The sequence below is a fragment of the Pomacea canaliculata genome, linkage group LG10 (genome assembly GCF_003073045.1).
Source record: "Pomacea canaliculata isolate SZHN2017 linkage group LG10, ASM307304v1, whole genome shotgun sequence".
NCBI lineage: Eukaryota > Metazoa > Mollusca > Gastropoda > Architaenioglossa > Ampullariidae > Pomacea > Pomacea canaliculata.
Genome location: NC_037599.1, coordinates 24,128,702 through 24,148,175, shown reverse-complemented (window position 1 = coordinate 24,148,175; position 19,474 = coordinate 24,128,702). Strand labels below are relative to the sequence as shown.

The following is a 19,474-nucleotide window of genomic DNA, read 5'->3' as shown; positions in this document are numbered from 1 at the left end:
GCCAATCAGCGTTTGAGATGTTGTGAGGTAGAGTGACCACATCTGACCACTCACACATCTTCTCGCAACAGAACATCGACGGCATCTTCTCCTCATCATCAACAACGAGGCAGTCTAGATACTCTCGATGTCCATGTCTGGACTCACACATCATCAGCAGCATCAGACACTGTAGTCGTCCCTGTAGCACCCGATGGCGCCTCCATCCGCCCAGCCTCGTTCTGGCTGCACGCTGTGAAATTTCTCGAGTGAGGCTGGAATCGCACACCTCCGTCAGCAGCTCGTGCTGGCATACCTGGCGCGCCTGCTCCCCGAGTGGTGAGGCTGAGGCTGACACAGCAGGCGTGAACCCGACATCCGCAGCAAGTTCATTGTGGGTGGCGCTGCTCCTGGTGGGTCGCTACCTCGCCGCCATCTTGTCCCCGTGACAAACGGGTGGACGAGCGGGTACTTCCACGTCTGTCAGTGTGTAGTTTGACATGTTGATGAGTACGTCAGCGTGTGTGCAGATGTATATAATTATAAGGCTAGGATAATAGTAGTGGGTAGTGGCTCGATTGTAAAGATTCCAAACAATATTGTTGTTCAATATTTCCTTCATTGTTGTGTGACGAGGCCAAACAAAAAAAAAAAAAAAAAGACGTAAAAAGGAATAAAATGTTAGGGCAAGAAAAAAAGATTCGTAGCGCTTTAAGATCATAGAGGCAATCAACGTAAGTGGTTCATCGTGACTAGAGTGTGGACCCCAACCTTCTTTGTCTGCCGGACAATTACTTCCATTTCCGACTTGTGAAAACCGTTTTTATCCTTCCTTCCCGTTCGGACTGACAGGAAAATTTTCCCAGGATTCCTTTGAAAAAAGAAATGGGTCAGAAAATGTTTTCACCGTCAAGCAAAACCTTCGCACGGTTGTTAGCTCTGGGAGAAAGCCCAGCGCCGTCTGTCCAACCCACAACTGCCTCTCTGTCGCGAGCAGAAGACAAAACGAGAGCAGCGCACGACGTGGAGCACAGCCACCCCGGGTGCAAGTCGGGTGCAAAGCGTGCAGCGCCTGTCATCGCTTGCATTGTACACCGTATACCCCTGAGTGGCCGGGTGTCGACTGCATGACTAAAGACACCCACCCAGGCGATAGACCGTGAGGTGATGTTCGCCAGTTGCGAAAACAACTCGCGACTACATCGCTCTCACCGCCAACAGCCCGTGGCGGGTGGCTGCAGCTCCTCCAGAAACCAGAGACAGTGCACAGAGTTTTTAGCTTTCTAAAGATGCGATGCACAGATAATTACACACATAAGTAGCGGAATATTACCTTCGCAGCAATACCTGGTGTTTACCTTGTTGTGGAGACAAGAAAAGTTTGTGTAGAGAGCAAGATGGTGGTGGTTGGGTGAGCGTGTTACCTGTGCAACTGATGCGATATGACATCACCAGGTGGGAAGAATTCCGACTGAAGTCTACAGGTGGAGGTAGTCTCGGGTCATAGGAAGATTGGAGGGAGGGGAAGGGTTACACCACTGATCTCGGGATCAGTAAATTTGGTCAGCTTTATAACCGGGGTACCTCACAGTAATGAAAGATACATCACACCGATCATAATTGTCTGACAACTATGGAATCTGTCCTACTGTAATGAGAAGCATCAGGTTGTATTCCTGCAACAGCAGCAGTTACCTGAGATGTGTGATCTCTCCAGGTACATTTACAGGTAGAAGGGTGAGACAGAAAACATTGCGACCACACACACCTACCTCAGGCTGCTCTAAATGCTTTCAGTGAGGACGATGGCGATAACCGAAGCAACGACGAAGGGAAGTTAGAAAGAGTAGCAGAAAGGAGGGGCGGGTGGAAATAACGACTGTTTGAAAGGAGGGAGGGAGCGACTAGGGGTAGGGAAGGGGAGTGGATGAGGCAAAGCGTGGCGCATCTCTCAAGACGAACAGCAAATGAAGTGCAGAGAGAAACACAAGGCGATGACAGACTTGAGGCCGACTAATGCCGGTAGCTGTGTCGTGGCGCTGGATGCTGATGTATTTATTGCCTGCTTCCAGCTCCCCGCCCCTTTCTTTGCCAAGCTGCTCCCTCTCCCTCCCCAGGCGGGGGATGGATGTGTCGGGTACAAAGACGAGGGTGTCGTGGGCACACACACGGGGTGTGCGACCTTCGCAGAACATACGCGTCAGGCGTCAGGAGCGAGTGAAGGAGGGAAGACATTTTTCTTCTCTCAGAAAAGAAAGACTCGAGCTCAGCCCGCCTCTACTTCTGTCATTCTCTTTCCTCCAAGTAGGATGCGGACGGGTGGGGGAGGGAGTGGTTAACTCTCAACATCTGCACCAAGTGACATTCGTTGGGTGAAAACATTACTTTTACGAAACTCACTGTGGTCAGATGGGAAATGTCGGCACGTGTGACAAACACCTTTCTTTCTTTTCTTTTTTTAAAGAGAAAAACGTCTATTAATTTTTCAAGAAATATCCAGAAGTAAATTATTTTTTTCTACCGACTCATATTTTGATTTTGAAAGTTTTGGTGTCAGAGGAATGTTTAAAATATTTTTGTCACACATCATAGCATAATTCTTAAATTCTTTCGAGGAAGAGAAGAAGCGGACCTCGATCCCCAGAATCCACTACTGTAGCCTTCAAAGTGTTACTTTGTTCTTGAAAAAGCTGAGTTGTCTTTGTTTGCTCGTGTTTTCTGTCACTTCACTAAAATTATAAAAAAGGACGAAGTTTATGTTTCGTAGATAGGATCCCGATACTAGGATCCCGTAAACCCTGGATTAGATGTTGCCGACTGTGGGTAGTGCGATAACAACAGCAATTCATTCCTTAGTCCTGCGGCTCCAGTCCTTTGTTCCTCAGCTTCCGGAAGCAAGGGATGACGGGGCGGGATGGCTGGCGTGTCGGGAGCGTGAAAGCCGCACGAGCTGTCAAGAGTCACGGGGTGCGTGCTGCTCCCCGGGTACATCCTGGCCGGGCTCCAATCAGTCCCACTCACAGGGCGGCACTTTAACACTCGGGGTAAATTAATTCACTGTATTTGAGGATTGTTGTGGCCTCCCACTCCAGGAACAATCATCAACACCCTGTCGCAGTGGCGGAGGAAGATTTTCAGGTTTTCGGGAAGGGGTGGATGCCATACTCCATCCTGACAGTGAACGTTCACATTCTTGACTTCAGTGTATTTTTAAAGGGTGGGTAGCACCTCCAGACCCCTTGCTAGCCTGGTTCCTACACCTCTGTGTCGCAGAGGGTGGTGCAGCTTCCCCTCTCCCTCCCCTGCATTCCTCACAAGGATCCTTTCATTTTGCCGGCGTAGCAGCGGGTCCGTGGGCAACAATGCAGGAGGGACCGGAGGTGGAGTAGTTGCTGATCAAAGCTGACAGGCCGTCTCCAGCGCGCGCAGGGGTCTATAACCTATCGTGTCCCGTATCTTCCCTCCATCCTTCGCCTCCCACCCGTACCCTCCTTCAGCGTTCACACCTCGTGCGGCAGTGCACCCTCCGTCGTCACGTGACTGTGAAGGAAGGGAGGGCTCCTTCGGGGTGCTTGACTTTTTCTCCAAAGCGGCATAACTCTGTGGTGCTCAACTGACTGCTCTCCCTGTCAGGGTTTGGGAGTCTGTTCTGCTCCTGCCCAGTCCACACAGACAGACACACAGACATGAAGTAGATAAAGTAGAGTGACTACCTCACTACCCTACTACCCTCAAGTGGTTACCTGTAACATTTGTTCCTGTTGAAGGGTTTTTATTGTTGCTACTGGCTTCGTTTTATCAACATTTTATACGAGATTTTTTCAATCCTACGAACAGAAAGTTGGACTACCTGAAACATTTCCCTTAATGTAATACAATGGACCGCCAGGAGTCTCGCCATTCTGAGCTGAACAAATGTTGATGAAAATTTGAAGACGGTTGGCAATTATACAAAACCTCTACAAAACATGCTCAAACTTTTGTCCATATTTCTTCGGTCAAGAACGGCCTTATGGACAGACAACTACGCGAAATTGTTTTCTCGACATCCATAAAAATGGTCAGTGAACTCAGTCAAGAAGAAATAATTCTGTCGCAAGCTAAGGAACTGTGTGGAGTTGCCACAGGTTTTGATGGTGCGAGCCCTCGACGGTTGTCGTGAAGTGTTTATGTCGTCTGCGTCACGTGACCACGGTTGCAGGGACTGTTGCCGCTGACATCATCTCCGGGCCGCCGACCTTTATGATCATCACACCTCACCTTGACGGAGGCCAGCGCCGGTGTCGGGAAGTTGTGGGCGTTACCTGTCGGGTGGACACAGTGGGAAGTCCATTGACAGGGTGTCTGCAGTCGCTGTGAGCGGGACACGCACACAAACACACAAATAAACGACTGTGTACCAACACACATGCACACATATATATACACACAAGACTGTCACTGTATCTGACGTGTCGGCAGAACTACCTAAGGAAATGATACAGACACAATCTGTGATAAAACTATTTATTTTGTTATTTCTGTAATTTTTTTTATTCCTGTCATTATTGCTAAAATAATATTGTTTACTCATGTTATTACAGTTTGAAAATAAAGTCCTTACTGTTCTTATTATAGTTCACACCCGTAACGCCCTCTCATGATGATGAATGTAGATAACACTTCTCACATCGTTAGATGCTCAGCAACTTCCGGTGCCACAAACATCACTAGACTAGTCTTTGTGCTGACCTCATGGTTCCCTTTCCTACATGACGGAAGTGACGTCAGAACGACACGATGGCTGAGATGTAGTGGTGAGGAAGTAAGCCAAACACTTGTTCCTTCTTTTACCAAGAATCGAAAGGCGGGCAGCAAGAATTTCCAGAAAACAGAAAAGTCATTCAACACAAGTTAAGGTTTGTAGTGCTTTTAATGACTCAACTGATTGACTGAACAGACTGACTTACCTTCACGTGCCGCTGTAAACCAACAGCCAATCACCGCATTACCCATCATGCAGCAGTCATCGGGAAGAAATTGAGGGGAAAAAACGCACATTCAATAAAACCACAATCCCCATCCCACCCCACCACCCCATCAACCCCGCCAATACCTCTAGTGAGTCAAGGGATTGATCGGAAGTGGTATCCTCCGAGTAGACTAACTTGACGGTGCAACAAGGACAAGGTGTGGGAACCCCACCAACATACGGGTACCAGTGTTGGCGAGGAGGGGAAGCTTGGGGGGGAGGAAGAACAATTGCCTCGGGCGATTTCGCAGAAAGGTCGGGGATCAAACTTTTGTCAATATTTCACAGAGTGGGCAGGCACCGAGCATGACAGGCATTAATGGGAAGGAAATAGAATGGAAATTGCCACAAATGCGCTGCGGGACTGCGGCCCTCGCGCGTGATTACTTCGTCTGCTGGCCGTCCAGCCAGGCGGCCTCCCGCGCTCGGCAGGCAGGCACGGGGTTGTCTCCCGCCGCAACGCAAGGAACTCTCGCTCGGCGGAGACGCATTCTGTTAATTGGCATTACTGGATTGAAAATTTTCTCTCAGCGGCGATGGGTGATTTGATTTTAAGCTTGTAAATTGTTGTGCGAGAGCGCTTGGGGGCTGCCCACCCAGTCCTTGCAAACTTCTCCTCCTGACTCCTCCCTGACTCCGCGCTGACTCCCGCGGGAATTCAAACGTTTACCAACGGCCTGCGAGCGTGCACGGAAGAATGCCAGGATGCAGATGGAGACGGGAAGGATGGAGGAAGGGAGCGTGGGAGGGGGAGGGTTTAGGACTGTACCGTGGAACACGGAGCAGATAAAGCTGGGTGGATGGAGTGGGTGAGGTGGGGTAGAGGACAGTGCAGCATTGAATTCATGACCTTTAATAGCTTAATATACGTTCTCTTGTCTCCTTGCTTCTCTCCATCACTCCTGAACTGACAGTTCAACCAATCTTGATGTACATGTCTAACCATGACATAGTCCTACTCAATTATCACTATCTTTTGTCATTGTTATAATTTTCTGGCTGTTACTGTGGTATTGTGGTGTTACACTAGTCTCATTTGGGTGAAGGTGGCGGTAAGCATCCTGCTACCTTTGGTGGTGTCATGGCTACGTCTGTGTCATGGCTACCTCCAAACAGATTTGTGAGTCAGAGATTGTAGAATTATCATATTAAATTAACTACCATTACCGTGCGGTATCATTATTCCCGGATGTTTATATCTTACTGAAGATTATTTTAATAATGAAGAAAGTTTTGTGGCTGCTCCAGATGTTACTGAGTGGCACGACTGCATCCTGCGTCAGTCTCCTCACCTTTGCCCTCCGTGTCGTGAGGTCACGAGGTCATACCAAACTTGGTGACTGCATAATAAGGTGTAAATGGTTAGAATGGGGTCTAAACATCGGGGGTTGCTGTGGGGGTCTGTGTGCTGCGATTGTCGATCTCAATTCACTTTGCTGGCAGCCAGGCACTCGGTGACCTCTCGCAAGGCCAGGCTTTGGTTATTGTCAGGTTTACACCGGCCATCAGCAGACATTAGGTGAGATGGTGCACGTGCCTAGTGTACGGGCCTCTGGGGTCTTGCGGACATTTTTTTTTTTCTTTCTTTCGCGAGACAACACACTTCCCCTTACAGTTATCCATATTCACAGCATCCTAGGTGGACTGAGAGAAACAAAGGCATTGTTCATATTTCCTTCTTTCCTTTCACAGCTATGGGTACAACGCCTGGAGAGACCCCCTGAAGCCCACCCAGATCCTGGCCAAGCTGTGCAAGGACGGCAAGGTGGACGGCCCCTACTACCAGCCTGGCAAGGTCCGCATCGCCAACCGCATCTTCGAGGCTTCGTGCGAGTTAGAGGATGAAAATGGTAGGCAGTGATTCTTGTTGACAGTTGCCGCCCACTGCACAGTCAGGCTCTCTTCGTTTTCACTTTCTTTCATCTTTGTCTCCACTTCACTTCTGTATCAAAATGTATCCTCAATTGTCTTGCATCAAAAGGGCTTTCTTTTCATCTTATTTATTTTTCTTTTCGTATTTTCTTTCTTTTTCAATTGCTTACCTGCATTGTGTTTTCATGTATTTACTTGTGCGTACGCACGTGCATGCTTGCATGTCTTTCTGCTGTATGTCTGTTTCTCCATTTTTAATTGTCTATTTGTTTATATTCCTTCCTTCATCTTTTGACATCTGATTCGTCGACGTGATGTAATCTGATGTTTTTTGTTTACCCACGTGATGTGATTCACCTGATGTGATTCCACGTGGAGTATATCTTATGTTATTTATTTATTTACCCCGGTGCTTCACCTCCCAGTTCAAGTATTTGTTGCAGTTTTCTCCACCGCCCGTGTTGTCTGTAAATGTATGAGCGTTGGAAGTGTGGGTTAACGACGAATGAATGACCATCTTTTTGTTTTCTTTGCAAGAAGTGCATCAACAAGTCATCACAAGCGCGTGTGCAGACAATGATCGATCAGTCGCAATAATGGCCTCATCGACCACTCGGTCGATGTCCTTACAACCAAGACGTCGATGGTTCGTGTCCCGTTTCACTCATTTCCTCCCCGTCGACGTCGGCACATTACACCCCGAACATGCCTTGCCTCCTCTTCCTTGCGTTTGGTCTCTATTTGCCAGGCAATGTCCCAAACCATGCGCAGCCATACTGCTTCCTGATTACAATCCCATCAGCCCCTGCGCGAGCCCACGTCACTCGCTGGGCCGGTGTTGACAAAACATGGCCGGCAAACGAACGTTAATGAATATCGACTAATTCCAGGCATGTCCCGTCATTATGTGCGCACGCATGCCACCACGCATGCGCGCAGCAAAGTGTGTGTGTTTTGAGGTGCTGGCGCGTCCGAGGCCGACCCAAGTCCTTCTGCTTGTGTGCCGTGCGCAAACACGCGGCGAGAAGCAAAGCCTCTTGCATAAGCATGCGTACGCATAGGTGAACAGGATGTTTGGCAACTGGAGCCCGCAAGAGTGTGTTTGTGTTTGGGATTGTTGTCGTGTTTGGTTTTACAACGGAGAGTATTCATGTCGAGGCTTTGCGAGTAGGGGAGTGACGATTGGCTGGGAGGCGGGCAGGGGAGAGCATTCTAGCCGCTTTTGAGTCTGAAACTGGGTGACCAGTGTCGTGTGATCAAATAATATTCTTTGGACCCAAAGTCGTTGTTGCTGGAATTATTATTATTATTATTATTATTATTATATTATTATTATTATTATTATTCCCTACCTTCTGTCCTGTCCCCACCCTGCTCTGTGTGATACATTGCTGTGATCAGTGTTCACATGTGACGTTTGTGTCGTTGTTGTCTGCTCTGTTGATGTTTGGTGCTTTATTCCCCCGGCACGCTCTCTTTAGGTCAGACGAGAAAGCACGATACAAAACGAGAAGTGCCCAGGGTTCGCACGCGCTCAGACAAAGTGCAGGAGACCCCAGTCAAGCAGACAGGGTCGCAGGCCAGTGAAAGTACCCCGGGTGGTGAAGATAACCTAGCTTTCGTTGAGGACCCAATACAAGCGGAGCCAAGTGTCGCGCAAGGTGTCGTATGAACAGATGTCTGTGCACTGACCTCGGTGGAGGGAAATTGTTTAGTTGAGATGACAAGCAAATAACAACTGTAGTGTGTGGGCAAGTAGAAAAAGTTCTAACCACAGAAATGTAGTCACAAAAGCTCGGCCAAGCCTCGAGGCAATAATGCTTGTACTAACAACACACCTACGCGCAATAATTCCAGCTTTTCTTCAAAAACTAAACCAACATGTAGTCGCTAAAAACTTTGAAGTGATATAACACATCACCATCATCATCATCATCATCATCATCATCATCAATCATCATCACCACCATCATCATCATCGTCATGGAGAAAATCTCAACCGATTTGTCTGACCTAGAGCGACTTACATCACACCCGTCACTGGGTACATCGTCTGCTCAGTCTGTTGTTCACCTTCCTGTTGTTTGCTGTGAAATCTTTACCCCAAACCTCATCCCCTCCATGTTTGTAGAACTGAATGTTCTCTCTTGTTGTGTGTTTACATCAAGATAAGTTGATTACTGATGCCACGTGTGTATAAATGGAGATAATTTGGGTAATGATTTCATGTTATTACAGTAAAATAATTTAGTCATCACATCCCAGGGGGGCAGGGGGAGCCCAGAGTGTGAGGTGTGTGACAAATGGTCAGCTACCAGATGATAATTAAACATTAGCTGAGTGACTGAACTCTGACCTAGCCCTGTCTGAGATAATGGTCAAGGTTCATCACTGAACATAGAGATGCTGATGCCATCCTATAATAATCTTCCACAGCAGGTGAACACTACTTACAGTAAAATCATGTTTACTTTGCCAATATCTACTGTTTGCTATCTCTAAGTAATGAACACCTGGTTGTTTCTCTTCATGTGCTCTCATGGTTGCGGGATTTCTGGTAAACAAGGCAAAGGTGTGTTTATTTACCTGGAAGACAGGTGATGTGTGGTGTGAAGTCCAGCATGTGAACTCAACACCTGTTTGTAGCTTTGTGCTTTGAGTGCTGCCATCACACACTGCAACTACTAATATACCATAGCTTCATTGCACAGTGTATTTATTATTAATATCATTAACATGACATGCCTCTGTCAACATAAATATTACTTTTCTCATTGTCATTGTCCTGTGACACAGCTCTGTATAATTCTCACAGGTTTGCTTATAAAAGCTACAGTTGTGGATTAAACATGTCAACAATCGCTACTAATACCTGTCCTCTTGTTTGCTGTCTCATAGACAGAGACTTACAACTTAGACAATATAATTCATAATATCATGACACTTGATTCACACAACCAAATATTTGTCAAGGGAGCTAATGCAGGCAGTACACAAATGTGTATTATTATTATTTTTATTACTTTTATTAATGGAATTCACACACACAGTATACACGCTTATATTCCATCCTGCATGCTTTGTTCATCTGTATGTACCTCTATGACTTTTGTAATATTCATAAATGTGCAGACAAGAGCGCACACACACACACACGCATGCATATGTTCATGAAAATGACTAACTGGAAAAGAAATGTCTTCATCAAATGTGAAAAGCCACTTGTGAGCTGTGTTCAGTTGTCTTTGCTTGACAGAGGTGACATGAGTGTGTGTACTTGTTGTTTACAGAACTGTTCGTGTCTGACCTTTGACTTTGTGAAGTTTATTTGGTGCAACTTGACTGCATGCACGTCTGAAGTATTTTATAAAATTACCTTTGACAAGTTTGTATCATAAATTATATCAAATACATTTTTAACGCAATAAAACCCTTTGTTTGTTTGCCGATGAGACAGTGTTCAAGCAGACACAAGTCTGTGATAGTCAAAGTTTCCTCTTAATCTCTCTGTCTTGGACTAACCAATGAATATGATAAGTTGCCTGATGATATTATCGGCATTGAAAGCATCCACCCTGCCATACACAGGTAGTAAGAAGGCCACAGACGAGCACCTGGCGCTGGCGGCCCTAAACAACTGGCATGAGATACCCAAGGTGGGCTGTCACCTGGTCCCTGAACACGTTGAGACAAGACCTCTGTACAACCCCGAGAAAGCGGGCATCGAACAGGTAAATAAATACCTGAGTGTGTGATGTCTGTGGGTGGGCGACCTGCTGTCTGTGTGGGGGATAGTCGTGGGTAGTAGTGTGGGGGATGGTGGTCGCTGTTGTCTATTGAAAGTTGTTGATACCCTGGTTGTGAGGCACCACACGGAGGGTAATGTTCTTCACCAACAGTGACAGGAGCTCGAACAGCAAGAGGAGAGCAGTCAAGCGTGTCATAAATATTTTTCATATATTAAAGTCCTGTACATAATTCATGTTACATAAACATCTTGTAACAGCCCTGTGCAGAGTCTATTCACATTGTTATCAATGTCTTACAGGGAAAGATTGAGATGTGGGTGGACATGTTTCCCATGGACATGCCGCCTCCAGGTCCTTGTGTAGACATATCGCCAAGGAAGCCCAAAAGGTGAGTTTACATAAAAACAACATTTTAACCACCGATTAGAAAATGTTTAGAAGACAAAGCAATAATGAAGAGGAAATTGATACCAACTCGTTTGAAAAGTCGCAAATACTATACAGACCAGCAGTAGCATTGAGATAAGACAATATTAATATAAAAAAAATCACGATAACATGAAACTGAGTTACCACAAACTTTAGAATATAGTGATGCGGGTGGTGTACAGGGTGGTGGTCGAGATTTACTCATGCGCACTCACACTGTACCGTCTGTCAACGGTGAACCACTCTGTGCCGCCAAACAGCTACAGACCCCTACAGACCCCCTACAGACCCCGGCGCACACCCCGGGGTACGGGTCATAAAAACAGGGTCACGGGGGGAATTTACGGGGAGGGGGCGGAGGTCGGAGGAAATGTGCGCCGGTGTGTAATCTCGTGTAGATGTGGGTGGACATTTCCGCTTGGTGTGCTTCAGAGTGGAAATAAAACATAAACTGCGCTTAAAATATACGATGAAAATAAAAATAAACTTAAAAATAACTACAGTGTGGGAAGGTAGTACAGAGTCTGTTAGTGATGTTTGAGTGAGAGAGTGTGCGCGCGCGAACTGCTCTCAATATAAAATGTATTTTGCTTAACAGTTTTGATAATGTGTTCTGTCTCTTCAATAAATGTTTCTTCTGACTCCCGAAAAATTAACGTTCTCAGGAAAAATGAAGCAACAAATACAAACACACACATATGAGGGAGAGTGGGTGTGTGAGAGAGAGAATGTAAGGAAAACAAGATAAAAAACTCCCCAGCCACATAAACATGTAGACTCGGTGTTGATGTCTCACTTACAAATTACTTTCGTTTAAACCTTATTTATTTCATTAAAAACTTCAGATTGAAATCCCTCCACATTTTGTTTTTAATGTGACTCTAGGTGGTGGGTAGTTGTTGTCTGTAATTGTTGGTCTGATCGAATTTCCGTGTTTTCCATTTTGTTGTTGTGTCTTCCTTTCTCAAAACCTTTTGCTAGGCGTTCGTTTCTTGCTGTGTGCGGTATGAGACTTTGGGTTTTTCCCTGCTATCGTCTTGGCTGGGTTGACCACCTACAAGCCAGGTGGCCTTACTCCACCCCAGTTCCCTTCCCGAGCACAGACGACGGCGACGACATTAAGAACAGCGTCAGCAGTAGCAGCAAGCGTGGTAGTAGTCGTAGTCGCATGTGTAGCCGTTGTTGTCGCAGCAACAGTGTAGCATGAGAGAGCTGAAGATGCAGGAGTGAGGAACAGAGGAGAGAAAAATGTTAGAGGAAGAAAGACGGGACAGGGGCGAGTGACTGGGCGTGAAGTCAGTAAAAGACAGGATTGTAGCAACTGTGTCAAGAACATTTGGAGAAAGTAAAGGTCAGAGTGTCTGCCATGTTTATAACGGCCACACCACAGCCCACACCCTCGGGTGCCTCCATACTACTTGTCAAGAACAGCCTTTGTATATTCCTTCTCCCCTTCCCCCAACCCCCTACCCCCATGCTCCTTGTTCAGTTTCTTTTTTGTGACCAGTTTTCTTTACATCTTTTTCGATCGTTCATTTTTCCATTCCTTTTTTCAATCCTTCTCTTTGATGTTTAACTACATGACACCCTGCAACGTCTGTCGTAATTTTTTTTTAAAAAGCCTGACAGCAATAAATCTGTTGATCTCCCGATTTTCTCCTTTTCTTTATTTTTTATTTTTATTTTTTATTTTGTAAATACGCGTGAACGCGCGCAAACAAACACACACACCCACCTGGACACCTCGCGCGCACACGTACACACGCACACATACACACACATACACACACGCACACATCTACCTCCCCCACCCGGCCTATTTCTGGCACTACGGCCTGTGAACACCGAGAAGAAAGGAAGTGGCCGATGTTTGATGGAGAGATTAGGGGCCAATTGAGGGAAAATAAATGGTGTATGTTTTCCCCAATGAGCGCACGATAAGCCAACGCCTGGCTGGCAGTGAAGGCGGGTAGGAAGTTCTATAGATGTATGTTATCGTAGCCCGACGATAGCACAGATGAATGTTTTCTCTGTCCATATGCAAGTGATTTGTAGAAGCCGATAACCGACTGCCAGCCTGCAACTCGCCTTTCTAACCAGAACAACCTCCGGCATCCAGCAGGCGGGGCGCCGTTTGTGTCACGTGACTATTACACGGGAATGTTAGCGAGGTCGAGACAGAACCTTTGTCTGTGTCCTCTTTCTTTCTCTCTATCTGTCACTCCGCTTCCTTAACCATTGGCGAGCCAGAACCTTTGTCTGTGTCCTCTTTCTTTCTCTCTATCTGTCACTCCTCTTCCCTAACCATTGGCGAGCAGGAAATCCCACATTTCCCATGTTTCTGAAAGAAAATTTAGGCATCTTAAAATTGAAATATTTGATCAGTAATGTCTTCTGTAGTCAAGAGATTTTTTTCAGATGTTAGTATTCATTAAAGGGAGGATATTTTCCATGATGTTTATGTCAACATAGAAATAACTAAGCAGAGGAACCGTAGAGTGTGCTCGACTAAAGGGTCATAGGTCAAACTGCTTATTATTTTGAGGAAAAAATAGCTCTATATCCATTTAATTTAAAAGACGTTTAAATAACAGAACTAAAAGTAATTTAGCATAACAAATTCATGTCTTCTAATTTTTTTTTAAACCTCAATCGCATGTTTATTGAGCTACAACCGAGTGTTTGAGCCTGTGAGCTCCTCTTGCTCTGTCAAACCAAAGTTCACTGGGTTCCAAGCACCGAGAAGTCAGAGGTTTGCACCGGCAGCCTTACGACTGTCATTAAAACAAGAAGAAAGATGTGTTGCCGAATAAAAGTCTCACAATATCAGAGGCAGGGATGGGGCCTGTGAGTGACATCCCTCCAACAGCCTCCCGTGAGAACAGATAAACTGCTTTTTACAGTCGAGAAACTTCTGCTTTTCTTTTCTTTTGTCATGCAACCTGGCGCGTTTTCGTCAGTAAAACTGAAGTCGATTCTACAGGAAATCTGTGTCTGGTGTACATGTAGAGCACTGGTTGCAGTTACACCCGGGGTGCCATTGTTTACTGAATGGATGTTTACTTTGACAGAACACTGTCACGTGCACTGCCCTTTGGATGGTTTATTGTGGCCATCCTCTGCCGTGTGTCACTCCTGTATATTTGTTGTTGTTGTTTACTACCAAACGATTAGTGACAACACTTGACAATTAGCTGGTTTTTTTTCACAAATATTTTTTTAAATGAGAAACTGGTGCGTGTAGGAAGTAAAAGCTGGTTTCTCTGTCCATATTTACTGGTTTCTCAGTAAAAAGATAAAAATACAGGGGTAGGGACACAGAGAAAGGAGAAACAACGTCCACATACAAAGGAGTATTTCGATCCATCCTTTGTTTTAGCCGGCATGCTAAGTAGCCTGTCACACCGGAAGTGAGGTGGGAAGTCTCATTAAACAAGGCGGATGTGCCGACTACAGACGCCTGCTTCACCTGCAGTCCCGAGCCAGCAGCGGGAACAAAGGGGAATACAGCACAAGAAAACAGACTGTACGCAACTTCCGGTTACAACTCCCCACGTCCAGGGATGAAAGAGCATGGTCGAAGACCACGTTTCCTTGCCCACCTCCTCGCCATCAATAGAGGATGGCCGTAGAGAAGAAACATCGCAACAAAAACAAGAGGCCTGCCGTTGAACTCAGGGGCAAATAACAACGGAAAGAGTGGCGATTACGGCCCCTGCCTCTATCTGAAGACGAGTCGCACTCACTCTTTCTTTTTTCCACGTTGGAGAGGCTGGGAAGAGGTTACGGAGGGGAAGGGGTGGAGGGCTAGGAAGGTAACTAAGGTGAAGGGAAGTGAAGGAGGTTATTGATGGAGGCTGGCGAAGAAAGACTGAGGGTTCTCAAAGATGCACAAGTCGAGATAACTGCTCCCGCCATCTCTGTTGCTTTATGATGGCAGAGGGGCGATAACAGCGTATTAAAACATCGGCGCACGTGCGACTCGCGGCGATTAGAGGAGTGAGTGCAGCTCACGCGCTAATGGCGACGCACTTTGGCGAGCTATTCATCTTGGCCTGCGGGCCTCCAGCCTCGCCGTGGACCCCGGGCTTATGTGTTCTTTCCTGCTCCGCCATCACGTCAACTTATCGCTTCCTCGCCAAGCCATGCATGTTTGTTATCGCCGCTCACGTCATCTGCGACTTACCTCTTCTTTTCCTGTTTAATAATTCATGTTGGTTATCTGCCGACGTTTGGTTACACTGAGGGGCGGATGTCACGATGTTGTACGATTATGTGAGAAATAAATGTTTTCCGGTTGTGTGAAGATTCCAGGCCGCATGCAAATGTGGCGTATGGGCGCCTGATTGCAGACGCCGGTGTGTTCACACAGATGCGCGCGCACACTGACATACACGCACGCACGCATGCACGAGAGAGGAAGAGAGGATCAGGACAGGGAGATAGATATATGTACACATTTATTAAAACTCGTTTTGATACGGTGGGCGCTGTCCCGCTGTTTGAGCTTCCGTGTAGCCGCCATGTGACGTCACGGATGACGTGTTTCAGTTACGAGCTGCGGTGCATCATCTGGAACACCGATGACGTGGTGCTGGAGGACGACGCCTTCTTCACGGGCGAGAAGATGAGCGACATCTACGTCAAGGGCTGGATCAAGGGGTCGGACGACATGCAGTCGACGGACATACACTACAGGTGAGGAGCTTTCTTACCTGCAGCTGACTTGTCACTCCATCCATCTTCTTTCTTCCCTTTATCACAAAACAAACATGGCAGAGAATGATAGAAAAGTGTATGAGACTCGAGGGGGGATTACTTTGGGAAGGGGGGAACATGTTTGTTGTTTGTAATTATAATAAATAAACCCCAGTCGTATTGCTTTTCTCAAAAATTTCTGCGTCCATAATTCTTGTTAATCTGAGTGGATTCTAAACATTGACGATGTCTATTATTATCTCGATCATAATTAGGTCAGTAATTAATGTTTTGTAAAGGTTTTAATGGTATTAAATAATATACTACTGAACATTTAGACAATGGTTTGCTGGATTATCTACTTCCCATAGTTCTGTAAGTCGCAATCCTCATGTACCTTACGTACACCAGTGAGAAAGACAGGAAGGAAGGAAGGCTACTATGATAAAAGGAAAGAAAAAGCCGAAGTTGCAGTCTGGCTGCTTGAAGTGTCCGTGGCGGGGATGATACAGCGCGTGTACAGGTGTTGGCTTTCTGCCTCTCATTACATCAGCCAGGCAATTGCCAGCCTCGCCGAGCGACATTTTGCCCAACTCGTTTTCGCTGATGTTTACAACCACAACAACACTGCCGACGTCTGTCAACACTCCACCGACACCAGCGCCTGCACCCGAGCCAGGTTTTTAAGTAAAAAGCTCATCTGACCTGCCTCGTCTGGCTACCAACGAGGTTAATCTGATCCATCTTTGCGAGTGCGAGGTCTAGTGCGAGGATTCACCTTTTTAACTACTCACCAGGTTACGTGATCATCTCCTCCCTCCTTCTTTAAATCCTCGCTCTTGCAAATTGCAGATCCGCGTGTTTTCTTCTTTTTCTCCTCCCCACCCCTCATCCCCTCCACCTTCCTCTTCCTGATTTTCTTTCGTGGTCGGTTTTTTTCCCCCCAGCATCGTAATGGACCTCCGCTTAGCTGCTGTTTGTGCCCGGGATTAGCCCGGCTTTAGGGATGCTGGGAGTCAGGGTAGTTAACGGTGGAGAGATCCCTACTGTCTGGTGATCACGGACATCGCTCACGATGACCTGACAAACTGAGACTGATCGCGCTACATTTCAACGGTTTTTACACACTTCGCTGTCTGCCTGCACTTTCGAACCCTCCAACCTGATCAGATATTTTTTCAAAGGATTTAGACGAAAAGCTTTTGCGTTTCCTTTGCGAATCGATATCGTGTTCTCCGGGCTTCGAGAAAGAAACAAAAATTCTCATTGAAATGTTTGAGACGATAATCAAAATGTCTCTATAAGGCTCATCATTAGTTTTCCTTTGTCTGTTTTTTTTTTTTTTTTTTTTAAATATATATCCGGTTAAAAGGTTGTTGCAAATTTCTGCATTATACGTGATTTTTTTTTAATTCGACCGTTATGTTTAATCTGAGCACAACAACCATACCACACCATTGGGGTTATTCTCACTTGTTCTCGTCGTGTCTTCCGTCCGCTTTTCTTTTTTTCTTTTTATTTATTTATTTTATTTATTATTATTATTTTTTTGCTGCTGCTCCGCTTCATACTCCATCTCCTAACCAGACGTGAGAAAGTGCTCTCGCATCTACGCTTAAGGTTTAATAATAAAATGATTTTCCAGAATGCAAGCAGCAGCAAATGTACTCGTTGTAAGCATTTTTGCCCTTGTGGCAAAGTTTTTTTTTAAAGAACTTGTGGAAAGAAACCGTCCCAGTAGCTGCATTCCCAAAGGCAAACACTCGCAGCCAGTCTTTACATTTAATTGTCAGCTTGAAATACAAGAGATTTAATTACTCACACCTAATGAAGCTTATTTGTTGAGTCTCGCCCTCGTGAAGCGCTCGGCACCTTCTAACGGGATCGACATCGGAGGAAGCTGGAGGAGGGTGAGCGCCTCTCAGTTGCCCAGCATGCACCGCGGTAGCACCGTGACCATAGAGGTGTTTGCCTAGAAGTCGTTTCCAGACTACACTTGTTGACTGAGAAAATTGGCCACTCCCTTTCACTAACCCACCTTGTTGATGGCCTCGAGGGTTACCCAGCGACTCCTTACGTGTCTCACAGGAGAGGTAGGAAGGAGAAAACACGAGAGGTCACAGGTCAGCACTCGATGGACGAGTACCTAATGGCTGATAGCCGGGCGTGGTAAGAGAGACTCGACTGTTGAGGAGACTGAAATTTCTTCAGAGTTTGCTGGTTCTCATTTATTATAATCGCTTTAGCATCTCTCACATCGCAGGATGTAAGAAGGATGTCTAGAGAGAGGCTCGCTGTCCGTCAGTACCGTTAGTTCGTTGGCAGCGCTCTCAGGTTGGAAGCAGTCTTTGTTTGAAGTTTTCAACCAGAAAATTTGCTCAGCTTGTGAGCAACTTGTTTGGGCTTGTTATCTGGAAAATTCTTTCAGCAGATGATTTGTCATTGATTCGATGGATGTCATCTTCAACTCTTCTTATGACTGCAGGACGATGGCACTGCCGGGTGACACCCATGACAGTAGCTATTTTTAGCACCTACTAACCTCACTAACAGGAGCTGAACTCAGTCGTTGTCTGTGGACACGTGGCTGTCGATGTCCATGCTGGTGTCATTAGTGTTAACGCTGCGGGTGTCGGCGGAGCTCAAATCAGTTTTCGTCTCCAGTCTGCCTGTGGGCGACTACAACTTTCATTCTGTAGAGGCCGGCGCTCGTTTGAGGACTAAAAGAATGGCGAGAACGGAGGCCGAACAGTCTGGTCGCTTGAGACAAACCTGACACAGACTGGGCAAAACCACTTCCTTGTCTGCAGTCACCAACACTCACCAAGACTCACCAATGGTCACCAACACTCACCAATGGTCACTACACATTTCCTGTAAAGAGATGCTCTTGGTCTGAAAGCTTGACCTGATATGAACTCTGCGAAATACGCAATCAACCTGAACAGTCGATCTTCTTGCTTCTGGTATAGTGTTGCAAACAGTCCATCCAACAGGACCAGGGTAGGAAGACGGGGAAAGGAACCGCCAGTCCTTTGTTTGAATAATTGAATAAGGGTGACTTTAAGGAGGTCCTTGGTTTTCTGCCCTTTGTTTTTGCTACAATTCTGACTGGTATGTGTATATATATAAATAGAATTGCCACACCTACATCTCAGGTATACAGATGTAATGAGTTTTATATTTGATGTGTTCTTTTAATTCTTTAAACCAAGAAGATCACAAGGTCTATCTCATGTAGAAACAATCTGTGGAAAGCACTTTAAATTGCCCATCAAAGGCTTGTTACATTGACTTCATTGTTTGTGATTGTTGTTTATTGTTGTCATATCGAGATTGAGACACGAGGAAAGGCATACACATATAATACTGCTGTACATGTCCAACTCTCTGGCTTTAGTGAAAGGAGACCCTCGGTGTTTACAAAGCAAAGCTCCACATGTAAACCAGACCTTGTCTAAGATAATCCTTGAATAAAGGTTTCTCAGTTTTGGGACAAAGCTAGCACCGAGTCTGCCACGAGTTTATGTTCTTTCTACAAAGTAGGCAAAAGTAAACAGAAGGTTAGAATTGAGCCAACACTCCTCCTGCTCTTTCCTGAATGAGTAAATACTCACAGCAGTGAGCAGGCGACGGTCGCTACTCGCGCATTTACCTGCGGGCTTAGCAGGCAGGTGAGAAGCTCGTACAAGGCGGCGGTGTTTGAACAGAAATAATGGGATGGACTTTTTTATTT

At 46.1% G+C, this 19,474-nt stretch overlaps 1 protein-coding gene across 1 annotated transcript in view; it reads left to right on the top strand.

The window, feature by feature from the left end:
• Positions 1-19,474, top strand: part of LOC112573468 (otoferlin-like) — a 119,061-nt gene that overhangs the window by 79,818 nt on the left and 19,769 nt on the right. The window contains 4 exon segments of the mRNA XM_025253870.1: positions 6,683-6,840; positions 10,451-10,593; positions 10,911-10,999; positions 15,592-15,738. Of these exon segments, the coding sequence (XP_025109655.1) occupies positions 6,683-6,840; positions 10,451-10,593; positions 10,911-10,999; positions 15,592-15,738 (537 nt within the window).